An 18689-nucleotide genomic window follows, 5' to 3' on the forward strand; every position below is an offset into this window, starting at 1 on the left:
GACTAATTACCCTAGGTGCAGTACCTAATCTGACCTGAGAGTAAGGGGGGCGCCAGAGAGCTGTAAGTGTTAAGTGGAACTGTAAGCGGGATATACATAAATCCCTGCAGTTCGTGGTATATAGAAAAGCAGTGGGATATCTAAAATAAGCCCCTGCTGTAAACTAAGAGGTCAATAGCCTTGTGTGTGGCTTTTTCATAACATCGTGGAGTGGAGGGATAACTAAGATAAGCCCCCCCTGCACATGTGATAGCCGTCTGTTGGCCTAAAGTCACCTCAATCCATGACGTAGGGGTGACGGTCACGGTGTGAATCCTGACCAATTGGTGACAGCGGTCAGGGGAATCGTGACAATTGGTGGCAAGGTCGTGGGATATCTTAGAGCATTAGTGATTTGGTTTGAGTAATCATTCCTCTCACTAAAAACTTGCAGAAAGTTCTTGCGAGGACTCTGCGCAAATAAGTTTGGAGAACGAACTCAGTGTTTTATTAGTCTTGAGACAATTGCGTACTGGTAATTATCCCCTCCCTTCCACTTCGTTTTTCTATCCTATCTTTAATTTGGCAACCATGGCTGCGAAAGGGGAAGCCTGGTACAACCAGCAGAAGAAGGACATTCTTGCTGGGATATGCATGTACCATGGCCTGAACCCCCAGGACAAGTCCAAGGCTCAAATGGTCGCTGACCTGGTGGAATTCGAAGCAGACCAAGCCAGGTCACAGAGCCCAGAGGCCGCAGAAGCCAGCACCAGCGAACATGGTGCTGCAGCAGAGGTCCAACCACTGAATGCCGGCCCTGTTAGCAATCCGGGCGAATTGGACCCCCACCTGCAGGCGGCCTTGAAAGAATTCCCCACTGATGACCATGAGGGACGCCGGCAGCTGATTCAGCAATACCGGCAGGAGGCCCAGGCCCAGCAAGCCGAGAGAGAGGCCCGAGCTGAGAGAGAGGTCCGAGCCGAGCGGGAGGCTGAGAGAGCCGAGCGGGAGGCTGAGAGAGCCGAGCGCCAAGCCCAGCGAGAACATGAACTGGAGATGCTCCGGCAGGGGGGGATGCCCTCCACCGCCCAGAGACGTGAGCCCAGCAGCGCTCAGATACCTAAGCCCCGGCCCGATCACTTTCCTGTTATGGAGAAGGACGGGGACTTGGACACTTTTCTGCGGGCCTTTGAGAAAGCCTGCAGACAGTACCGGCTGCCTACAGATGAATGGGCCCGATACCTGACACCAGGGCTGAGAGGCAAAGCTCTGGAGGCGTTTGCTGCCCTCCCTCAAGAACAAGATGGAGACTATGAGGCCATCAAGCAGGCCCTGATAGCAAAGTACCAGCTTATTCCCGAGGTGTACCGTAGAAAGTTCCGGACCCTCCAACGTGGCCCACACGACAGTTACAGTGATGTGGTGCATGGACTGGGGACCCACTTTGACCAGTGGACCCAAGGACTGTCAGTGACCACCTTTGCACAGCTGCGAGACCTGATGATCCAAGACCAGTTCTTTCATCTTTGCCCAGCTGAGGTGCGACAGTTCGTGATGGACAGAGAACCCAAAGACGTGACGAAAGCAGCGCAGATTGCCGATGCCTATGAGGCCAACCGTAGATCGGAAGTGCGGAATCCAGTCACCACCAGCTGGAGAGGGGGTAAGCCTGCAACCAACGCCAGTATCCCTGCCAGCCAGCACTCCAGAGGTCCTGTTCCCGTGGCCAACAGCACCAGACCTACCACTGAACCTCGCAAGTGTTTCACCTGCCATCAGACTGGTCATATCAGTCCCTCCTGCCCAACCAAGCAGAAGAACACCCCAGCCAAGGCCCCAGGGCCTAATGCAGCAGTTCTTTTGGTGGGTGGTGTGGTTGGGAGGGTGTGTGACAACGTACAGCACGTCACTGTGGGAGGCCATGTTGCTACAGGCCTCAAGGACACCGGGGCTGAACGAACCCTCATCCGACCCAAACTGGCGGCCCCTGAAGAAATCATTCCAGGGAAAACCCTAACTGTCACTGGGATTGGGGGCATCAGCTGTCCCTTACCGATGGCCCGGGTTTTTATTGATTGGGGTGCCGGGAGCGGGGTGAAGGAAGTGGGGCTGTCTGATAATTTGCCCACTGATGTTTTGTTGGGGACTGATTTGGGGAGGATGGTTGCATACTACGTCCCTGACACCCCTGTTATGACCTGGTGGTCAGGTCAATAATGGACCTGGTGGTTAAGAGCACACTGAATGACCTGATAGTTACTGATAATAAAGGACGAGCTCTGGGACGTGGGAACTCTGCTGACCGCAATCCCTAATCCTATCAAACACACTAGAAATAGCCGTGGATTGCGCCTAACGCTCCCTATGCAACTCGGCACAGCCTAAGGAACTAGCTAGCCCTGAAGATAGAAAAATAAAACCTACCTTGCCTCAGAGAAATTCTCCAAAGGAAAAGGCAGCCCCCCACATATAATGACTGTGAGTAAAGATGAAAATGCAAACACAGAGATGAAATAGATTTAGCAAAGTGAGGCCCGATTTACTGAACAGACCGAGGATAGGAAAGGTTACTTTGCGGTCAGCACAAAAACCTACAAAAAGACCACGCAGAGGGCGCAAAAAGACCCTCCGCACCGACTCACGGTGCGGAGGCGCTCCCTCTGCGTCCCAGAGCTTCCAGCAAGCAAGACAACAATAAAAATAGCAAGCTGGACAGAAAAATAGCAAACAAAAGAAATACAAGCTGGAACTTAGCTTCTGCTGGGAAGACAGGTCACAAGAACGATCCAGGAGAGAACTAGACCAATACTGGAACATTGACAGGTGGCATGGAGCAAAGATCTAAGTGGAGTTAAATAGAGCAGCCAGCTAACGAATTAACCTCGTCACCTGTGGAAGGAAACTCAGAAACACCCACCAGAGGAAGTCCATGGACAGAACCAGCCGAAGTACCATTCATGACCACAGGAGGAAGCCCGACAACAGAATTCACAACAGTACCCCCCCCCCCCCCCCTTGAGGAGGGGTCACCGAACCCTCACCAGAGCCCCCAGGCCGACCAGGATGAGCCAAATGAAATGCACGAACCAGATCGGCAGCATGAACATCAGAGGCAAAAACCCAGGAATTATCTTCCTGACCATAACCCTTCCACTTGACCAGATACTGGAGTTTCCGTCTCGAAACACGAGAATCCAAAATCTTCTCCACCACATACTCCAACTCCCCCTCAACCAACACCGGGGCAGGAGGATCAACGGATGGAACCACAGGCGTCACGTATCTCCGCAATAACGACCTATGGAACACATTATGGATGGCAAAAGAAGCAGGAAGGGCCAAACGAAATGACACAGGATTGATAACCTCAGAAATCTTATACGGACCAATGAAACGAGGCTTAAACTTAGGAGAGGAAACCTTCATAGGAACATAACGAGACGACAACCAAACCAAATCCCCAACACGAAGTCGGGGACCCACCCAGCGCCGGCGGTTAGCGAAACGTTGAGCCTTCTCCTGGGACAATGTCAAATTGTCCACCACATGAGTCCAAATCTGCTGCAACCTATCCACCACAGTATCTACACCAGGACAGTCTGAAGACTCAACCTGCCCTGAAGAGAAACGAGGATGGAAACCAGAATTGCAGAAAAACGGCGAAACCAAAGTAGCCGAGCTGGCCCGATTATTAAGGGCGAACTCAGCCAACGGCAAAAAGGACACCCAATCATCCTGATCAGCAAAAACAAAGCATCTCAGATATGTTTCCAAAGTTTGATTAGTTCGTTCGGTTTGGCCATTTGTCTGAGGATGGAAAGCCGAGGAAAAAGACAAATCAATGCCCATCCTAGCACAAAAGGATCGCCAAAACCTCGAAACAAACTGGGAACCTCTGTCAGAGACGATGTTCTCCAGGATACCATGTAAACGAACCACATGCTGGAAAAATAATGGCACCAAATCAGAGGAGGAAGGCAATTTAGACAAAGGTACCAAATGGACCATCTTAGAAAAGCGATCACAAACCACCCAAATGACCGACATCTTTTGAGAGACGGGGAGATCCGAAATAAAATCCATAGAAATATGCGTCCAGGGCCTCTTCGGGACCGGCAAGGGCAAAAGCAACCCACTGGCACGAGAACAGCAGGGCTTAGCCCGAGCACAAGTCCCACAGGACTGCACAAAATAACGCACATCCCGTGACAAAGACGGCCACCAGAAGGATCTAGCCACCAAATCTCTGGTACCAAAGATTCCAGGATGCCCAGCCAACACTGAACAATGAATCTCAGAGATAACTCTACTAGTCCATCTATCAGGGACAAACAGTTTCTCCGCTGGGCAACGGTCAGGTCTATCAGCCTGAAATTTTTGCAGCACCAGCCGCAAATCAGGGGAGATGGCAGACAAAATTACCCCCTCTTTGAGAATACCCGCCGGCTCAGGAACACCCGGAGAGTCAGGCACAAAACTCCTTGACAGGGCATCAGCCTTCACATTCTTAGAGCCCGGAAGGTACGAAACCACAAAATCAAAACGGGAGAAAAATAACGACCATCGAGCCTGTCTCGGATTCAACCGTTTGGCAGACTCAAGATAAGTCAAATTCTTGTGATCTGTCAAGACCACCACGCGATGCTTGGCTCCTTCAAGCCAATGACGCCACTCCTCGAATGCCCACTTCATGGCCAACAACTCACGATTACCAACATCATAATTACGCTCAGCAGGCGAAAACTTTCTAGAAAAGAAAGCACATGGCTTCATCACCGAGCCATCAGAACTTCTTTGCGACAAAACAGCCCCTGCTCCAATCTCAGAAGCATCAACCTCAACCTGAAACGGGAGCGAAACATCTGGCTGGCACAACACAGGGGCAGAAGAAAAACGACGCTTCAACTCCTGAAAAGCCTCTACAGCTGCAGAAGACCAATTGACCACATCAGCACCCTTCTTGGTCAAATCAGTCAATGGTTTAGCAACAGTAGAAAAATTAGTGATGAAGCGCCGATAAAAATTAGCAAAGCCCAGGAACTTTTGCAGGCTCTTCTCAGATGTCGGCTGAGTCCAATCGTAAATGGCCTGGACTTTAACAGGGTCCATCTCGATAGTAGAAGGGGAAAAAATGAACCCCAAAAATGAAACCTTCTGAACTCCAAAGAGACATTTTGACCCCTTCACAAACAAGGAATTCGCACGAAGGACCTGGAACACCATTCTGACCTGCTTCACATGAGACTCCCAATCATCCGAAAAGACCAAAATATCATCCAAATACATAATCAGGAATTTATCCAGGTACTCTCGGAAGATGTCATGCATAAAGGACTGAAATACTGATGGAGCATTGGAAAGCCCGAATGGCATAACCAGGCACTCAAAATGGCCCTCGGGCGTATTAAATGCTGTTTTCCATTCATCGCCTTGTTTAATACGCACAAGATTATACGCCCCTCGAAGATCTATCTTGGTGAACCAACTAGCCCCTTTAATACGAGCAAACAAATCAGACAGCAACGGCAAAGGATACTGAAATTTGACTGTAATTTTATTAAGAAGGCGGTAATCAATACAAGGTCTCAAAGAACCATCCTTCTTGGCCACAAAAAAGAACCCTGCTCCTAACGGTGATGACGACGGGCGAATATGGCCTTTCTCCAAGGATTCCTTTATATAACTCCGCATAGCGGCGTGTTCTGGCACAGATAAATTGAACAAACGGCCCTTAGGAAACTTACTACCAGGAATCAAATTAATTGCACAATCGCAATCCCTATGAGGAGGTAGGGCACTGGCTTTGGGCTCATCAAATACATCCCGATAATCCGACAAAAACTCTGAAACTTCAGAAGGAGTGGAAGACGAAATAGACAAAAATGGAACATCACCATGTACCCCCTGGCAACCCCAGCTGGACACAGACATAGATTTCCAGTCCAATACTGGATTATGAACCTGTAGCCATGGCAACCCCAAAACGACCACATCATGCAGATTATGCAACACCAGAAAGCGGATATCCTCCTGATGTGCAGGAGCCATGCACATGGTCAATTGGGTCCAGTACTGAGGCTTATTCTTGGCCAAAGGCGTAGCATCAATTCCTCTCAATGGAATAGGATACTGCAAGGGCTCCAAGAAAAAACCACAGCGCCTAGCATACTCCAAGTCCATCAAATTCAGGGCAGCGCCTGAATCCACAAATGCCATAACAGAATAGGATGACAAACAGCAAATCAGAGTAACAGACAATAGAAATTTAGACTGTACCGTACCAATGGAGGCAGACCTAGCGAACCGCTTAGTGCGCTTAGGACAATCGGAGATAGCATGAGTGGAATCACCACAGTAAAAACATAGCCCATTCCGACGTCTGTGTTCTTGCCGTTCAGCTCTGGTCAAAGTCCTATCACATTGCATAGGCTCAGGCCCATGCTCAGATAGTACCGCCAAATGGTGCACAGCTTTACGCTCACGCAAGCGTCGATCGATCTGAATGGCTAAGGACATAGACTCATTCAGACCAGCAGGCATGGGAAATCCCACCATGACATCCTTAAGGGCTTCAGAGAGACCCTTTCTGAAGATTGCTGCCAGGGCACATTCATTCCACTGAGTGAGCACAGACCACTTTCTAAACTTCTGAAAATATATCTCCGCTTCATCCTGACCCTGACACAGAGCCAGCAAGATTTTCTCTGCCTGATCCACTGAATTAGGTTCGTCATAAAGCAATCCAAGCGCCAGGAAAAACGCATCAACATCACGCAATGCCGGATCTCCTGGCGCAAGGGAAAATGCCCAGTCTTGAGGGTCACCACGTAACAAAGAAATAATGATCTTTACTTGTTGAACAGGGTCACCTGAGGAGCGAGGTTTCAAGGCAAGAAACAATTTACAATTATTTTTGAAATTCAAGAACTTAGATCTATCACCAAAAAACAAATCAGGAATTGGAATCCTAGGCTCTGACATCGGATTCTGAACCACAAAATCTTGAATGTTTTGTACCCTTGTAGTGAGATTATCCATCCAAGAGGACAGACCTTGAATGTCCATGTTTACACCTGTGTCCTGAACCACCCAGAGGTAAAGGGGAAAAGAGAGACAAAACACACTGCAAAGAAAAAAAAATGGTCTCAGAACTTCTCTTATCCCTCTATTGAGATGCATTAGTACTTTGGGCCACCTGTACTGTTATGACCTGGTGGTCAGGACAATAATGGACCTGGTGGTTAAGAGCACACGGAATGACCTGATAGTTACTGATAATAAAGGACGAGCTCTGGGACGTGGGAACTCTGCTGACTGCAATCCCTAATCCTATCAAACACACTAGAAATAGCCGTGGATTGCGCCTAACGCTCCCTATGCAACTCGGCACAGCCTAAGGAACTAGCTAGCCCTGAAGATAGAAAAATAAAGCCTACCTTGCCTCAGAGAAATTCTCCAAAGGAAAAGGCAGCCCCCCACATATAATGACTGTGAGTAAAGATGAAAATAAAAACACAGAGATGAAATAGATTTAGCAAAGTGAGGCCCGACTTACTGAACAGACCGAGGATAGGAAAGGTTACTTTGCGGTCAGCACAAAAACCTACAAAAAGACCACGCAGAGGGCGCAAAAAGACCCTCCGCACCGACTCACGGTGCGGAGGCGCTCCCTCTGCGTCCCAGAGCTTCCAGCAAGCAAGACAACAATAAAAATAGCAATCTGGACAGAAAAATAGCAAACAAAAGAAATACAAGCTGGAACTTAGCTTCTGCTGGGAAGACAGGTCACAAGAACGATCCAGGAGAGAACTAGACCAATACTGGAACATTGACAGGTGGCATGGAGCAAAGATCTAAGTGGAGTTAAATAGAGCAGCCAGCTAACGAATTAACCTCGTCACCTGTGGAAGGAACCTCAGAAACACCCACCAGAGGAAGTCCATGGACAGAACCAGCCGAAGTACCATTCATGACCACAGGAGGGAGCCCGACAACAGAATTCACAACACACCCCTCCCCAATCTACTAATGAGGGTAAAGTTAACTCTGATGAAGATGATGATGGGAAATTGCATGTGTTACCTGACCATGCTTTATCTTGTAATGATGCATCTAATAACCATTTTTTCCCTAGGATTGATGGTGAAAATGTTGTACCTGTGCCAGCTGAACCTGATAATGATTTTTCTGTGAAGGTTAATGTGTCCATAGGTACAGGCGTGCCCAGCCACGTCGCTCTGCGGAGTGAGGCGGCTGAGGAACCCCTAACAGGGGCAAGTGTCGGTGCTACAGGAAATGGGGAGATGCATGGGAACCGTGAGGAAGGTGATGCCATGAAAGTGACCAGTGCCACCGAGGAAGGTAACTGGCCCATAAGTAGCACTGCCCCTGGAGTGTTGGGGGTGGATGGGGAGTTAGAGCCCATAGCAGCATCGGCTAATGGGCCTGTAGAAACCCCCGGGGAGACAGCCTACGTAGCTGCTGTCACCCGCAGTCAGAGCGCCCGGAACACAGATAACTGTCTGCCTTCCGAACCCTCCTCAGTCATTACTGTGACTGAACCAGAGGTCGACTCAGAGCAGGTCCAAGAGGGTTCCCGTGGGGAAGGGACCCTGACGTCGCTTTTGGCTTCCCCTAGCCAGGAGTTTCAGGCCACTCTGCACACAGATGCGAGCCTAGAGAGTTTGAGACAACTTGCCGGGACGCTCTTCTCCGAGGCTGATAAGGAGAAGGTGTTCTGGGAACGAGGAAGGTTGTACCGGGAGACAGTACCCGGAGAATCACAAAAGGAGTGGTTGAGGGAAAGACAGCTGGTCGTCCTGCAGCAATTCCGGGGTGAGTTGTTGCGGATTGCCCATGAGATCCCGCTAGCTGGACACTTGGGGATCAGCAAAACTAAGGCCCGGCTGTCTCAACACTTCTATTGGCCTAAGATGGGGACAAATGTGTCAAACTACTGCCGCTCCTGTATCACTTGTCAAAGAGTGGGGAAGGCGGGGCCTGCTATTAAGGCTCCCCTGATCCCTTTGCCAGTGATAGAAGAGCCTTTCCAGAGGATCGCGGTGGACATTGTGGGCCCGCTGGCCGTCCCCAGCAGCTCTGGAAAGCAATACATCCTTACTATGGTAGACTATGCTACCCGGTACCCAGAGGCAGTAGCTCTGTCGTCAACTAGGGCAGATAAGGTGGCGGATGCCCTGTTGGCCATCTTTTCACGTGTAGGGTTTCCCAGGGAAATGGTTACTGATCAAGGGACCCAATTTATGTCTCGCCTAATGGAGGCTCTCTGTAAGAGAATGCAGGTGAAGCACCTGGTATCGAGTGCGTATCACCCACAGACCAATGGCTTGTGTGAACGCTTCAATGGTACCCTCAAACAGATGCTACGCATGCTGGTTGAGACTCAAGGGCGCGACTGGGAGCGGTACCTCCCACACCTGCCGTTCGCTTACCGAGAGGTTCCGCAGGCCTCGACGGGGTTCTCCCCCTTCGAGCTCCTGTACGGCAGGCGAGTCCGGGGACCCCTTGGGTTGGTAAGAGAATCCTGGGAAGAGGAGCCGAACCCTTCTGAAGTGTCCATAGTGGAATATGTCATGCGCTTCCGTGACAAGATGCAGACCTTGACGCAGTTGGTGCATGACGCAGGCTCAGGCTGATCAGAAGCACTGGTACGACCAGAACGCCCGGGAGCGGACCTACCACGTGGGTCAAAAGGTGTGGGTGCTGGTCCCCGTATCAACGGATAAGCTTCAGGCAGCCTGGGAGGGCCCGTACGTCGTCCACCAACAGCTCAACCCGGTCACTTATGTGGTCACGCTTGACCACGCTCGGGGTAGGCGTAAGGCCTTTCATGTCAACATGATGAAGGCTCATCACGAACGTGAACCTTTCGTCCTACCGGTCTGCAGCTTGCCCGAAGACGATGAGGAAGACACCCTCCTGGACATGCTGGCCAAGCTAAGGCCAATGGGTCCATCGAGGACGTGGAGGTAAGCGCCTCGTTAACTGAATCCCAGCGGTTGCAGTTGCAAACCACACTGGAACCCTTCCGGGTCGTGTTCTCCAACCGACCTGGGAGGACTCAGCAGTCCACGAGGTGGACACCGGGAATCACGCCCCACTACGGCGAACACCCTATCGAATCTCTGACCAGGTGCAGCAGATTATGCACCAAGAGATCGATGAGATGTTACAGCTGGGGGTGATTCGACGGTCAAAGAGCGCGTGGGCATCACCTGTAGTTCTCGTGCCAAAGAAGGACCGGACCACCCGGTTCTGCGTGGACTACAGGGGGCTCAACGCCATCACAGCCTCGGATGCGCACCCAATGCCGCGCATCGAGGAGCTGCTTGAGAAGTTAGCTACCTAACAATAATGGACATTATCCAAGCAAAAATGGAGTACAAGTCCATACTAAAATAACAATTTTATTAAATACAGGTTGATAAAAAGGTTCAATCTCGAATGCATTTAAACAAATCATTAAACAAAAAGTAACAAGCAAAAGAAAAAGTGGAGGTAGCACAGATGAAAAACCAGCGCAGAAAAAGACTGATGCCACATATATATATATATATATATATATATATATATATATATAAAGTGCTTAGTGCAACAGATCAAAACAGGGGGAAGGGGTCAGGGGGTATAAAGCCTCATTAGCTATTCAAAGTCTATGTGGACATACACAGAGCCCTGTACACAGGCTCCAAACAATCAAATCAGTCAATGATTATAACATGGCTCCCCTTACATCCTTACCCCTGAAGCTGGCACTCAGAAATGATCCACGCTGTAGCCCCAACACGCGTTTCGCGTCAGCTTCGTCAGGGGGCGGTCAATAATGGATCTGAGTTGAGGATACTGGCAGATTCCCCTGAGCCCTGAGGCACAGGAGAAGTCCGCCTTTATCACACCCTTTGGACTGTACCCTTTGGTCAACCTCCTGCTTCAGGGACTGGAGAAGTACGCTGTGGCGTACTTGGATGACATTGCCATCTTCAGTCCCTCCTGGAAGGAACACCTGCAGCATCTCAAGGAGGTGCTCAGGCGAATTCACCAAGCAGGACTGACTATCAAGCCGGGAAAGTGTCAGATGGGCATGAGGGAGGTTCACTACCTGGGGCACCGGGTAGGCGGGAACACCCTGAAGCCAGAGCCTGACAAAGTGGGAGTGATCGTAAACTGGCCCACTCCCGTGACCAAGAAATAGGTGATGTCCTTCTTGGGCACTGCAGGGTAGTATAGGCGCTTCATACAGCACTATAGTAGCCTGGCAAAACCTTTGACGGACCTCACCAGGAAGAACTACCCCACATCGTCAACTGGACAGATGGCTGTGAGGGGGCCTTCCAGGCGTTGAAAACCGCACCGTGCAACGCCCCTGTGTAGAAAGCAGTCGACAGCAGTCGACCGTACTTGGTGCAGACCGACGGCAGCGAGTTTGGCCTTGGTGCTGTGCTCAGCCAGGTTGACTCGGAGGACCAAGAGCACCCCGTGTTATACCTGAGCCGGAAGCTTTTGCCGAGGGAAGTGGCCTACTCCACCATCGAGAAGGAGTGCCTGGCCATAGTCTGGGCCCTGCAGCGCTTGCAGCCCTACTTGTACGGTCGCCCCTTCACTGTGGTGACCGACCACAACCCTCTGCGCTGGCTAAACGCCATGTGTGGAACCAACGGCAGGTTGCTACGCTGGAGCCTTGCCCTTCAGCAGTTTGACTTCACCATTGAACACAAAACGGGCAAAGAGCATGGGAATGCAGATGGACTCTCCCGCCAGGGTGAACCTACTGAGGTGCCCATGGAGGCATACCGTGGGGTACTGCCTCCCTAGCGCACACCAAAAGGGGGAGGTGTCATGATATGGTATGAAATATCATAAGTAGTTTTCTTGCTAGCCTGCGTGGGCTAAGCCCCCCTTCTTGGAGTGATGCTACAGCAGTTTGTAGCTTCAAATTCCTTCCCTTTCACTCAGCCAAGAGCTGCTTTGTCAATGTATGGGGGAAGAGAAGTTTTATGGCCGAACGGTATTTACGACCAGGTTAGAATCTTCCACTAGCTGGAACTGGAAAAATGGCTCCAAAATTCATGAAAGATTCTTTGTTTGGGTTTTGTACGATAGTATGCACCAGGTTTACGTTAAGACCACGAAAATATATATTCGTATTCTCACTCGGTGTATCGACCCATCCCCCGAAACACGGGCTTCTAACTCCATCTGGTAAAGAAGTAGGGTTTTCTTGGTAAATATGTATCCCAGATAGGACATATTTGATCTCATTAGAATGCTCACGTTAATCCGAGATGAATTATGGGTTCGTTATGACTATGACATGTTTTGTAGCGAAGTTATAGCAAGTAGATAAATTTAAGATTGAAGTACTCAGAATGTAGAGAGAGGAGGGTCTGGATAAGACAGCCTTTCTGTGATGTCACAGCCTTCAGGTTTTAAGTGTCTGGCAGGCATCCCCAGTTTTTTCTTGTCCTATTTTTCCTGGAAGAGCTGAGTACATCCCATGAGCTGGGACGTATGGAAAACTGCCCTAGCCTGGGTGCCTGCCATGCTTTGAAAATGTGAGTGTTATCTTTTCTCCTTTATTCCCTTTATGTTATAATTACCCGTGTACATATTTGCAATTGTCTCATTTGTAACATCTTTATAAAATATTTTTGATAAAGCACTGCCTAATTTTTATGGAATATAATAGTTAATATTAGTTCGTTCTCCTGTTCTAAACCGTACCCTAAGTCTTCTGAAGGGAAATACGCTACTGTTGTGTTGGGTTAGCTTCGGACCCGTTTAATCGAAGCTGGTGGCGGCGATACCGTGTGCAGGCTTTTGGGGTGCTGCTGTAGCGACTGCGGCGTTGATAATTATTGTTCCTGCCTAAGTGGGAGTAGTTTATCGCGTCGCTGCAGCGTGCCCAATAGCGAGTGCATAGCAGGCAGCCTGTCTGGCGACTAATTACCCTAGGTGCAGTACCTAATCTGACCTGAGAGTAAGGGGGGCGCCAGAGAGCTGCAAGTGTTAAGTGGAACTGTAAGCGGGATATACATAAATCCCTGCAGTTCGTGGTATATAGAAAAGCAGTGGGATACCTAAAATAAGCCCCTGCTGTAAACTAAGAGGTCAATAGCCTTGTGTGTGGTTTTTTCATCACATCGTGGAGTGGAGGGATAACTAAGATAAGCCCCCCTGCACATGTGATAGCCGTCTGTTGGCCTAAAGTAATCTCAATCAGTGACGTAGGGGTGACGGTCACGGTGTGAATCCTGACCAACTGGTAACAGCGGTCAGGGGAATCGTGACAGGAGGCCTAGAAAATGCAATACAAGAGAGCACGCCGGGCTACTTGCAAAGCCCGTCCTGGAGCACAAAAAAAGTCTAGCGGACAGGGCAGGTGCAGGAATAAAAGAAAAGCATCTCTAGATTCAGGAGAACAGCAGCATTTATACCAGGTAAAACAATTACATATTTAGGACAAGCGACAATCCAACAACATTACCATCCAGTGATGCCCTAGTATACTTTCTATAGTAGTTTTTCTTCACTGCTGTGAAGTCAGAGAGTTGGATATGTGGTTCATCCACATCGTCCAACCCATAGTAGCCAGATATTACAGCATAGTGGATGGGATTTCAAGAAATCCCTTGTCCACTATGCATGCATCGACGCCCGCAGCTTCCCTGCGGAGACGGACATGCGGCGCGTCTTTCCAGACCGCAGCATGTCTATCTTGTGGAGACGCGCAGTCTCTACAAGATAAATATCACCAGTCCAATGTATTGAATGCGGTGATTCCGCACGGTTCAATGAACACATGCGGAATCACCTGCATTCAAAATCCAGTAGCGCTTTGGATGGAGCGACATGTACTGCGTCAAAAGCGCTGCCGGTTGCTGACCGTGGGGACGTAGTCTTGGAATATGGTGACATAAGCAAACAATTTTCTTTGGCGAATTTCTGCATTTTTTTCACCACTTAAATAAATAAAAAACTACATGTTTGGTATCTGTGTACTCTTACTGACCTGGAGAATCATTTTGGCAGGTCAGTTTTACCATATAGTCAACGTGGTAAATAAAAAATAAAAAAATCATTATGGATATGCACTTTTTTTTGCGATTTTACCAGACTTGGAATTTTTTTCCCCATTTTCCAGTACGCTTTGTGTCATTCAAAAGTACAACTAGTCCCGCAAAAAAACAAGCCCTCATTTGGCTGAAACAATAAATAAGTTTTGGCACTTGGAAGAAGGGGAGGAGAAAATGAAAAATGAAAAATTACCCTGGGGTGAAAGGGTTAAGCATAATCTTATAATGGATGAAATTTTCACCCAGATTGGATTTTCTCCACATGTGTTCGCCACACCTGGAACACTGTTGGAGAAAACGTTTTTGCTGCCTGTGCCAGGGTTGTCATCATCTATGCCAGGTTGTTCTAGGTGTAGGAGGTGCGGTTTCATCCAGGGCACTTTGCAGTGTTTCATTATAGTATTTCAGTGTAGAGTCAGGAGGATATCGGGGCCAATGATGACTGCAAATTCTTTATAAGTTTTTGGGTATTAATGGCACATATATTCCTTTAAGTGGGGGTGTACTGAGTTGGTGATATTTCTTGACAGAGAATGAAAGAAGGTTGTGGTCAGAGAGCAGGAGAGGGGGAGTTAGTAAAGTCATGCACTGGAGAAGATGAGGTCCGGAGTATTCATGTCTTCATGTGTAGGAGTATTAGTAGAAGGCCGAAAGAGGAGGTAAGAGATAAAAGAGCGGCAAATGGGGATTTTCAAGTCCCCCATGATGAGAGTGGTGAGGTCACAGGATACAAAGTGTGGGAGACAGGTTGAAAAGTGATGAAGGAACTAACGGGAGGGGCCCTTAGGTGATACCCAACAGCCATTTGCAGGGAGAAGGGCCGGAAAAATCAAATATTATGGACCTCAAAAAAAGGGAAGATAAGTGAAGGTACTGTGCGGGATGACCTGAAAAGCACATTTTGTTTTTGAAAGGAGCAGACCAACACCCCTCTTGAGGTGTTGTCAGGTCTTGGGGTATGTGAAAAATGTAAGCCAACCATACAAGAGAGCAGCAGCGGTGGTGATGTCAGACTTCTGGATCCAGGTTTCAGTTAGAATCAGAAGGTTAAGGGAGTTTGATAGGAAAAAGTCATGGATATAGGAAAGTTTGTTACATGCTGACCATGAGTTCCAGAGGGCACAGTTAAAGGAGACAGAAGGCATGCAAAGAATATTTATGAGATTTTCATGGTTTGCAGTGGGGCAGGGAACAATTTAAACTTACTATTACCAGAAGAGCTGGGGTTAGGGGAGATATCTCCTGTAACTAGGAGCAAGAAAATTGAGAGTGAGCACATGGTAAAGTAATTTGTGAGAAAATCTCTTGTGATGTATGGTAAGAGTGAATGGATCTGTCCGGTACAAAAGGACTCTGTCAGCAAAGGATGACTATTTAAGCTAAGTCCTGCCACTCGGTGCTTCATGGCAGGGCCAGTCATTTATATGCACCTTCCCACCTGCTTGTTGTCCCTCTATCTCCACCCTACCCCTTATTTGATTGACAGCTCTGGCTTCATAGAGCCAAAGAAGGGCGGAGATGGAGGGAAAACAAGCAGGTGAGAAGATGTACAGTATATAATTGGTTACCCCTGCCATGATGTACAGAGCACCAGTACTTGATTTGAACAGTCATTCTGTGCTGACACAGTCCCTTTAAGATTGTGAAAAGATTATGGGAGCTGTGCATGTACAGTGAAGAGGGCTGAGTTAGCTATTGAACTAACTCAGCCCATTTCATACATGTCACCAAACCTTTGAATAGATTGACTTTCCAGGGCCGGTGCTATTACGGTATATTAAAACCTTAATAAATTATATTTGCTAACCAACTAGTGGGCTCATAAACTGAGCATCATTTTTGCCCCTAGATGAACATTTTAATTATCTCAAATCCATTGCCATTGTAAATGTTTAGTATTGTAATTTAATTTACTTTTGTTTCGGTAGGGACAAGATTGAGACTGGTATCAATTGGACAATTACAAATAGCTTATTGTAAAACTTTTTAATTTTATTCTGCAGATAATATCTTCGAGAAAATGTTTTCTCCTTTGTTTTCCACTCAACCTCCTCCCGAGTACTGTGATGAGGACCCAGAAGACTTTCAAGGTAACCGGGATCATTAACTATGAGTTGTTGAAAGGAGAAAACAAGGGGATCTGCTATCTTGGATCTAATCCTTATAAACAGGGAGGAAATGGTTGAGGAGGTAAGAGTGGCTGGGACCCTAGGAGGTAGCGACCATGCTATTGTAGAATTTTGGATAACTAGAGGAGGAAGACTCCAAAGTTAGATTTTAGAAAGGCAGATTTTAAGGGACTCAGAAAGAGAATCGGAGAGATCTAATGGCTGGATATTCTTAAGGACAAAAATGTCCAGGAAGGATGGGAAATCTTGAAAAATTAAATTCTCAAAGCACAATCGTTAATAATTCCAAAAAGAGGGAAGAATACGAAGCATTTAAGAAAAACAGGATGGATGAACACAGAACTTAAACACATGCTAAAAAGCAAGAAAAAAATGTTTATCAAATGGAAAGAGGGAGGCATATCTACAGAAGAATATAATACTGTCTGCAGAACCTGCAGGGCACGCATCACATTATCTAAAGCTGACAATGAATTAAGGTTTGCAAGAGACTTCAAAAGCAATAAAAAAGGATTTGGGGGATATGTCAAAAGTAAAAGAAAAGTCAAAGATCCTATAGGATTTCACAGGATGAAAATGATGAAATGGTAAGAAAGAATGTTGAGAAGGCCGAACTTTTAAATTCCTATTTTGCATCTGTTTTCTCTCAGAAAGGAATTGTAACATCAACTGATCTTCACTGTCCTATTAAAGGAATAGAAGAATCCAAGATATCCATAGTCAGAAAGATAGTGAGGAAACACTTAGCTAACATAAATGAATTCAAGTCTCCAGGTCCATATAAATTACACCCCAGAGTACTGAAGGAGATAGCAGAAGAAATTTTTGAACCACTCTCCATAATCTTTGAAAATTTTTGGAGAACAGGACGAGAAGTCCCGGAAGACTGGAGAAGAGCAAATGTTGTTCCTATCTTCAAAAAAAGCAAGAAGGTGGACCCAGGGAACTATAGGCCGGTTTATTCTGACTTCTATACTAGGAAAGATCTTTGAACAAATTATTAAACACCATGTATGTAAGTTGCTGGATAAGAATTAAGTGATTAACCAGAGTCAGTATGGGTTTGTAACTAATAAGTCATGTTAAATTAACTTAATTTCCTTCTATAACAGAATCACTGACTGGTGGATCATGGAAATGCTGTAGATAATTATATCTTGACTTCAGCAAAGCATTTGACAAAGTATCTCACACCATCCTTATTGAAAAAATGACTAAGTATGGAATGGACAAGGCAACTGTTAGGTGGATTCATAACTGCATTAGTGATCAGACCCAAAGAGTGGTCGTAAATGGCTGCATATCCAGTTGGAAGAATGTCTCAAGAGGGGTACCACAGGGTTCTGCCCTGGGCCCTGTATTGTTCAATATCTTTATCAATGATTTAGATGAAGGAATTGAGGGTACACTGATTAAATCTGCTGATGACACAAAGCTAGGAGGGATAGCTAATACTGGAGAAGAGAGAGAGATGATTCAACAAGATATAAATAAACTGGAGCAGTGGGCAGCAACTAACAGAATAGTTTTTAACAAGGAAAAATGCAAAGTACTAGATCTGGGCAATAAAAATGAAAAAAGCATATACAGAATAGGAGGAATAGGGCTAAGACTTAGCACATGTGAAAAAGACTTGGGTATACTAATAGATCATAAACTGAACATGAGTCAACAGAGTGATGCAGCATCAAAAAAGGCAAATGCAATTCTGGGATGTATCAACAGAAGCATACAGTCTAGATCACGCAAAGTCATTATTGCCCTCTACTCCTCTTTGGTCAGACCTCATCTGGAATACTGTGTCCAGTTTTGGACATCACATTTTAAAAAAAAATATCAACAAACTGGAGCAAGTTCAGAGAAGAGCGACCAGAATGGTGACCGGTATGCATCCATGTCCTATGAGGAACGGTTACAGGATTTGGAAATATTTAGCTTGCAAAAAGGAAGACTGAGAGGAGACTTAATAGCTGTCTACAAATATCTCAAAGGCTGTCACATTGTAGAAGGATCATCTTTATTCTCATTTGCACAAGGAAAGACTAGAAGCAATGGGATGAAACTGAATGGGAGGAGACACAGATTAGATATTAGAAGAAACTTTTTGACAGTTAGGATGATCAATGAGTGGAACAGGCTGCCACGAGAGGTGGTGAGTTCTCCTTCAACGAAAGTCTTCAAACAGAGGCTGGACAGACACCTGTCTGGGATGATTTAGTGAATCCTGCTTTGAGCAGGGGGTTGGACCAGATGACCCAGGGGGTCCTTTCCAACTCTACCATTCTATGATTCTATTCTATGATTGGATTACTTTGAGTTATTGGATAAGATGTGCCCTTGCAAAGTGTCCCTCCACTTCCAGTGATCGCTCCTGCCTTTGTGTAAGAGCCCTCCGTTGCTCTAGTCCCAGTAATTTTGTCCAACATGGTTTGGATGAAGACTATGAAGAAAATGTACATACGTGTGTAATAACCACATACAATTCATT

At 47.1% G+C, this 18689-nt stretch overlaps 1 protein-coding gene across 2 annotated transcripts in view; it reads left to right on the top strand.

The window, feature by feature from the left end:
* FSIP1 (fibrous sheath interacting protein 1) overlaps positions 1–18689 on the top strand; it is an 85657-nt gene that overhangs the window by 32920 nt on the left and 34048 nt on the right. For both annotated transcript variants that reach the window (XM_069728978.1, XM_069728983.1), the window contains exon 7: positions 16076–16162. In XM_069728978.1, coding sequence (XP_069585079.1) covers positions 16076–16162 — 87 coding nt within the window. The remainder of the gene's footprint in view (positions 1–16075; positions 16163–18689) is intronic.

This window comes from Ranitomeya imitator, chromosome 1 (assembly GCF_032444005.1).
Source record: "Ranitomeya imitator isolate aRanImi1 chromosome 1, aRanImi1.pri, whole genome shotgun sequence".
Lineage (NCBI taxonomy): Eukaryota > Metazoa > Chordata > Amphibia > Anura > Dendrobatidae > Ranitomeya > Ranitomeya imitator.